This window comes from Lissotriton helveticus, chromosome 8 (genome assembly GCF_964261635.1).
Source record: "Lissotriton helveticus chromosome 8, aLisHel1.1, whole genome shotgun sequence".
Classification (NCBI taxonomy): Eukaryota; Metazoa; Chordata; class Amphibia; order Caudata; family Salamandridae; genus Lissotriton; species Lissotriton helveticus.
The window spans coordinates 1,617,243,552-1,617,251,855 of NC_136069.1; the positions used below are offsets into that span (position 1 = coordinate 1,617,243,552).

General features: G+C 41.4%; 1 protein-coding gene across 1 annotated transcript; it reads left to right on the forward strand.

Moving 5' to 3' along the window:
* The first annotated feature begins 1,955 nt into the window (after positions 1–1,955).
* LOC144773994 (olfactory receptor 51G2-like) lies at positions 1,956–2,921 on the forward strand. The gene has a single exon (XM_078659038.1). It carries the CDS (start codon positions 1,956–1,958, stop codon positions 2,919–2,921), a length of 966 nt encoding a protein of 321 aa, XP_078515164.1.
* Positions 2,922–8,304: the final 5,383 nt, after the last annotated feature.

Consider the following 8,304-nt stretch of genomic DNA (forward strand, 5'->3'; position numbering starts at 1 on the left):
TACAATACTTTTGGTTTGAGATCTAATAATTCAGTGAGGAGCGACTTAGCTGACCAAGAGGGAAAGAAGGTGAATATCTCTAAGTATTTACAGTCAATCTGAATATCTAATATGATTGAAGTCTTGAGGTGAAATCCAGTGGCATGGAGAAAATCTCTGTAATGATGTGCTCAAATGAAGACAATAATATTACATTCCTAGGCTCATTACATGATAGCTGCATTTCATGGGAGGCTGGAGCAGGGAAGCCAATGTACACCTGAGGCAGTGAGATGGCAGTTATAGCAGGCTCCTTGCTAGCATACAATCTATGGGATATGTAGGCCTCAAGCAGAAGTGGAAAGTCTACAAAGGTTGAGGTGTGGAGTGTGGCATAGGAGTGTCCTGTATTATGCTGTTGGGCGATCGAGGCAGCCGGCGGAACCCCCTCTAACGTAGACGACCGACCATTAGACGGGACTAACAGAAGCGGCTATTCATCATGGTCCCGAGCAATGTCGGTGGAATCCTTAACCAAAAGCCCGGCTTGATCTACGTTTAAGTTAAAGAAATACCCGACACATTATTGTGATTCGATCTGTGACACCGAAAGAAAAGGACTAGAAAGTGCAGGACTACGCACCGAAAGTACCTCCTTCCGGACGCAAGGCAGCTACTAAGGAAGAAGCTAGAAACTAAAACCTGGTAAACCTGCAGGAGGGACTACGGGTGGACTTTTTAAATCTTGGGTAATAATTGAAACTTACTCCCTCCTGATATGGTGAAGGTGGACCTTACTGCGTAGGCGTCCCCAATAAACTAAACAGATTTTTATCCCTTATCCCTGCCCACCATACTACTTTGGCCCTGACGAAGGTGTGGCCATATTGGCCTTCCACCGAAACGCGCGTCGGCACGTTGTCCCAGGAATACGGCAACCCGTTCTAAATACATCAGGACCCGTATTAATACCATCTGCCTGGATGAACCCTCCGTTTTAGGCAACCTACCTAAGATCTATTGTTGTCTACGCCATAATTATAAGAATGGATGAATGAGAGTTGAATGGTTCTATTGTAGTTAGGAAAATCCCTGTGTGAATGAATGTGGTAGTTTGTCTGAAGTATGGGCAGGTCTTAACTTTGAAAAGCATTTTTGTTTATATGTTTTGTAAAATATCATTGATTATTTAAATTTATATATGTATGTCTTTTGAATATATCTAAGAAGGAAAAAAATAAAATAAAAATAAAAAAATATGTATTTTTCCAAAACATGTTGTGGAGCTTGTTTGGAATGACCTAGTCTTGTCCTGTGCAGCCTCAGCCTCTGGGCTATTCATCCCCTCACCTTATCACAGTAGGATCCTCTAGGTGGGACCTTTATAAATAATTGGCAGGGTACCTTCTTTATTCTCTTTACAGTTGTTCTTCCCCCCTTGGCCTGCCTATATCTCTAAGAAACCCTACGGGGAGCCCCCTTCTATTGTTGTTGTGGAGTGTGGCATAGATCATCAGGGCCGATGATGAGACCTAATAGAGACTGAGCTGTAAGGGACAGGTCCGTTGTAGAATTATGTGGTGACCAAGATTGGTGTCCAAAGGCCTTTTAATGGTGGGGAATAATTCTTGGACGTTTTGCCCAAATCTGATATCGCTAGAAGTAAGGAGAGAAGAAGAACACCAGTGAAGCCATCCAGAGAAGAGGCAGGGTAAAAGGAGACTGAAGAAGACCTGTTTGGGAGGGAGGCCTGTACAACTAGGATGGGAAGAGAAACTATGCAGCAGGTAATTTCTTAAAATGAATTGTGAACCATTCTACACCTCTACAACTAGAACTTGACATAGGACATTCAAGGAAAAAACACAGATTTCTGCTGCATTTGTGGCCTGATAGAAAATAAAGGTAGCTTTGACTAACTATATCTTTATGTTTTTCAAATTATAGATCATTCTGAGACAGTATTTAGAGACATCATGACCAATTTCAACGACAGCATCTTTGATCCACCCACATTCCTCCTGATGAGCTTTCCAGTGGAAAGTGCTGCAATCTTCTGGATTTCTCCTCTGCTGTGCGTAGTATATCTTCTCTCTATTATGGGAAATGGCCTCATTTTATACATCATTAAGACAGACAACCAACTCATAGAGCCTATGTATCTGCTTCTGTCAATGCTTGCAGCCACTGATTTGGGCTTGGCTCTCTCTACCTCACCCACAGTGCTCAGCGTGTTTTGGTTTAATTACAGAAAAATACATTTCTATCCCTGCATGATTCAGTTGTTCTTTATACAGACACTGTGCTCAATGGAGTCCGCCATTTTAGTGGGCATGGCATTTGATCGCTATGTTGCGATATGTAATCCTCTGAGATATAACTCAATATTACAACCAATGATTGCCAAAGTTGGAGTGGTTGCTATAATAAGAGGGGCAATCCTCATGTTTCCACAACCTTTTTTGCTGAAAAGGCTTCCATACTGTGGTAAAGATGCTCTCTCTCATGCCTTTTGCTACCACCCTGATATAATGAAGCTCGCCTGTGCTGATATTACCATCAACAATAAATATGGCTTGTTCGTAGTACTCTCCAGCTACCCTTTTGACTCATTCTTTATCCTGTTGTCATATGTGATGATTCTGAAAACTGTTTTGAGCAAAGCACGGCATACAGAAAGCTGGAAGGCACTGAATACTTGCATCAGCCATCTCTGTGTTGTCCTCCTCTTTTACATCCCACTGATAGGTTTGACATTGGCCCACAGGTATGGGCAGAAGGATTCAATTCTGCTGCTTGTCATGATGGGTGGAGTCTTCCTTGTGATACCGCCAGCACTTAACCCAGTTGTTTACAGCATGAAAACAAAACAAATTCGTAATGCACTTCGTAAACAAATCTGTGCAAAACAGATTGAGAACTTCAGCAGTAACCATGAGTGAAATCATGGGAATGATCAGGTTATTTGCCAGTTATCTTCATTACTCCAAGTCCTGGTCTTCCTCAATACCGTCCTTAGACATATTGGATTTTCTCGTGTGGTGAATTTACATAGGCCTTGTGCACAAACACATCAATTTTACATGTTCATGTTTAAAGTTGACATCTTTTTAAATAATTACATTTAGCACACATTTGCTGGTGTGCCGATATGAAATAGTGTACTCAAAAAAGGCTTGCTTACAATTACATTTTGCTATAAGCACATTATCATACCCTAGAACATTCTGTTCAAGGACCCGGTACACTGCGCACACAGGACTCATTTGTTGGTGTCTGTCCAGTGACAGCTTTGGGTGCATAGGATCAACAAGCACATTTGGACCAGAACTCAGGCACAGTAAAAATGGGCTTTGTTTCATTATATAAACTGCACCCAGCCTTTGTTTAGGCAGAAGAGCCTTTTGATGGGTTGGTGAAGTCTCTGCATGCCTGAATTCTAGCCTAGCTGAATCTGATCACTATCCTGAGAGGGGCAGTGGCCCGTTCTACACCAGAATGGCTACCAGATGACACACGCACGCAGGTAAATGGGGAGTTAGACCACTCTAAGGTATCTGTCATCTAATCATTACAGCACACTTATTTTACACAAGAATCCAATTGCTTCAATAAATGTTTGAAATGACAATTTGTGTATTCTTGTGTCTCCCATTGGACATGCCTGAGTTAACATCGAAAGGGTAGAACTGTTTCCATGATTTCCTTGGAGTTTGCAGACACCAACCAATACCTTGCAAGGTTTAGAGGTTCAGATGGATGTATGACATCACTACGCATGCTTTCACAACGCATGCCTTTACAACGTGGTTTTCACAATGCATGCCTTTACAACGCATAGTGCTTTGGGGCGCTGGATAGTGAATTGTTTAATTTACTATTCCAACTCCAGTCCCCGTGGATAGTAGGGAAGGTGTTGGATAGTAAATTAAACCTATTCCCTATCCTAGAGCACCCCCCAGCGGAATGCATTGTAATGGTTTGCGTTGTAAAAGTTGCGTCGTAATGGCACTACATAGTAAAAGTTGCGTTGTAAAGGTTGTCTCCCGTTCAGATAGTGCATTGTGAGGTAGGCATGAACTAGATCAACATATTCTGATGGCATGAGTCCCAAACGCACTATACGTCACTCTTTTCATAAACAGTGATTACCTAGCCAACAGAAATTCCCCTTATATAGCCACCATTACCCAGCAATTCCAACGGGAAGAACTTTCTGTTACTACTTCCGGTTACATCCAAGCTGGAATATATTGTAGAGGGAAACAGTTTCTGCAGACCTGAGAAAGAGCATGAGGGGTTCAGGACTGTATCAAGAAGTACCTGGACTCAGAGTAATGAAGACTACCTTGAAGTGGCTGGGTCATTGCCGTCTCGTTCATCTTCTTTAACAGTCCTAACAACTTGAGATAATATCCAAGAAGAAACTATTGTTTATTTGATTTTCTCATAGAGAAAAAAAGACCAAACATTAAATTCTTGATGCAACACCTGTTAATTTACTATGATTCTCTTATTCCTATAAATAATTTCCCTTTTGTAACCACGATTTTATCTTGCAACTAGTTTGCACTGAACCATAAAGATATGCATTTACAACATTTAATCTATACACCAGGGTATTGAAAAAAGTATAAATAGAAAAGAGGTTGCTAAGTTTTCAGATTTTTTGATAAACTGGTTGTGGGTACTTTAGTGGCAGTATTTGCACCCACGATTGACCAGAAATATATCAATGTTATGAATTTTAATAAATGTCTATCATGATATAAAATGTTTTTAATGTATTTTTAGCTTGTATAATTTTTAGCTTTTCTTGCAAATTGAAAGGAGGTCTTTTTTTGCAAGTGATGAAATAAAGTATACTTTTTTCAATATCCTGGTGTATAGGTTCAATGTTGTAAATTGCATTTCTTTATGGTTCGGTGCAAACTAGTTACAAGATAGAATCGTGGTTACAAAAGGTACATTCTTCTTTGTTCAGTGTTAACTACCCAGTCCCTTTTGGTCTACCTGGGCTAAACTCTCTCTTTTTGGAGAGACACACTCCACTCTATCCCATTCCACTCTACGCCAATACAATCTATGTTTTTACACCCTAAGCCACTCTACGTCCCTCCACTATATGCCACCCCACTGCATGCTAACCCACTATACACCACTCCACTCTATACCACTCCACTCAACAACACTACTAGACTCTACACCACTCTACACTACTTCACTGTACTCTGTTCCAGCGTGCACATCTCCATTCTACAAATCTCCAGACTACTCAATTGAACTCTGTGCCACGCAATGGTACAATGTCAGTGTAGTTACAAGATAGAATCGTGGTTACAAAAGGTACATTCTTCTTTGTTCAGTGTTAACTACCCAGTCCCTTTTGGTCTACCTGGGCTAAACTCTCTTTTTTGGAGAGACACACTCCACTCTATTCCATTCCACTCTACGCCAATACAATCTATGTTTTTACACCCTAAGCCACTCTACGTCCCTCCACTATATGCCACCCCACTGCATGCTAATCCACTATACACCACTCCACTCTATACCACTCCACTCAACAACACTACTAGACTCTACACCACTCTACACTACTTCACTGTACTCTGTTCCAGCGTGCGCATCTCCATTCTACAAATCTCCAGACTACTCAATTGTACTCTGTGCCACTCAATGGTACAATGTCAGTGTATACCAATCCGCTATTCTGGTGTACACCACTCCACTTTATACTGCTCCACTGTAGCCATTACACTATACACTTATTCAATGTACTACACTTCACTCTACACCACTCCATTCTATGACAACCCACTGCATGCTGTTATACTGTACACTACTCCATTGTATGCTACTTCACTCTATAACACTCAATTCTATGTCACTACACTCTACACTGCTAGACTCTACATTATTCTACTTTGTGCTATTAAACTGAACACCAATCCACCATGCCACTCCTCTCTATGCCACTTCACTTTGCCCTATCATCTCTACGCCACTCCACTCAAAAACACTTTACTTTTTTCACTCCATAGTATGCTATTACACTGTACACCATTACAGTCTACCCCACTCCACTCTACAACACTCCATTCTAGGGTATTCAACTCAACAAGAGTCCACTATACACCACTAGACACTAAGCCACTCCACTCTACGTTATTTCACTGTTCATCAATACACTGTACCTCACTCCACTTAAACCACTCCACTTTATGCTACTACAGTGTACATCACTCTACTCTACGGTACTCCAATGTATACCACTCCACTCTATGCCACTGTACTTCACCCCAATCCAGTGTACGCCATTATGTTTTACACCACTTCACTGTACTCTACTCAAATCTAGGCCACTGGAGTCAACTCTATTCCACTGTATTCCACTACATTCTACCTCACTCCTCTCAAAGCAACTACATTGTACACCACTCCACTCTATGCCACTCTACTCTATGCTATTATTCTGTATGCCAGTCTATTCAACCACTCTATGCCACTGCATTGTACAACTCTCTACTGTACAATATTCTACTATGTGCTGATCTAGTGTATGACACTACAGTCTACACTACTACACTATATGCCACTACACTGTACACTAATCCCCTCTACACTATTACATTGTACATACTACCCTGTAGAACATTCCGCTCTGTGCAATCCCACTATGCGGCACTCAACTCTACCATATGCTATTACTCTGTACGCCACTCCACTGTATGCCACTCCACTCCACGGCATTATACACTACCCCACTCCACTCTGCACCACTCAACTAATATGCTAGAATGCTTCCTTCATAAATTCGGGGCACCAAGATTTTTTAAAAAGGTACTGAGAGCTGCTCTTAGTTTGTGGTACAAGGTCAGATGCAGATGGGGGATTGGCTACTATTCTTATTTTGCCCCGATTTGGGATTTCCTTGAGACTCCGGCCTGTCTGAAAGATAGCCTTGTGATACCAATTAAGAGGGCTGGTATCTCGATATGGTCAGATCTTGTATCACCAGATGGAGTCTACCCGTAGAAAGTTATTAAGATCTAAATTAGGAAGTACTTTTTCTAAATTGAAATACTTAGAATTGGTTTCTTGGTATTCAGCGGAGAAAGGGTCCATTAGCGGTGATTGGGAAACCGAGTTAATCCTTCAAAATTCAAATCCTAAAAAGAAGGAGATCGCATATTGATATAAGAAACTCCTTGATGCAGATGATGCAGAATATCCTCCACAATATGCGGCCTGGAACCAGTCACCCGTAGACCCTAACTCTGAAGACCTATTTGATTTATCATTGCAAATTTTATATAGGTTTGTTAAACCAGCATCTTTAAAAAAGTATAATTTCTTTGTATTAATAGATTATATTACACCCCTGTGAAAATAGCTAAATTTGCCCTCTTTTTTCCCCTAAATGTCCAAGATGCGATTTTCCTTAAGCTAATGATATCCATATATTTTATGAGTGTTCTAAACTAAGTACTTTTTGGATGAATGTGGAGGATGTTCTAGGAGGCATTTTTAAAGTCAAGATTAATGTGAATCTCACTATAGTAATGTTTAGCATCGATAATGATTCTATGAAACTTTTACGGCCATTACAAAGAGGCCTGCTGTTACACTTAATTGTCATTGCCTGAAGGGAAATACATACACTTTGGAAAGACCCGCGGCCCCCACTACATGAAGATTGGCTTGGCACGTGTGTATCAGGGGAATTTAAATGATAACAGCACTAATATTTAGTCGCATTTTATGTCATGGGGAAGAGAGTTGAGACTGGTTGACCGCCCCCGGGTCCTATGATTACACCAAGCTTTAAACGAAGAAGCTGGCCTGGTTAGGCCTAAAGCCAATGCAGTTGCAGAAGCCGCAGGGTGCCCAGGTCAGAAGGATGGCTTCCTGCCAAAATTGCAGACGCTGAATGGTGAGATGAGGACAAAAAAAAAAAAAAATCCACTCTACACTATTACATTGTACATACTCCACTGTACAACACTCCGCTCTATGCTATCCCACTCTGTGCCACTCAACTCTACCATATGCTATTACTCTGTACGCCACTCCACTGTATGCCACTCCACGCCATTCTACACTACCCCACTCCACTCTACACCACCCAACTAATATGATACTCTACTCGCCCCCCCCAACTCTACTCTATGTCATTCCAGTCCATGCCACTCTACTGTACACTATGCCACTCTCTGCTATTCCACTGTAAGCAACTTCCCTCTTGCCACTTCACTCTACACCATTCCACTCTATACCACTCCAGTCTACCCCTCTCCAGTGTGAGCCAATCCACAATTCTCC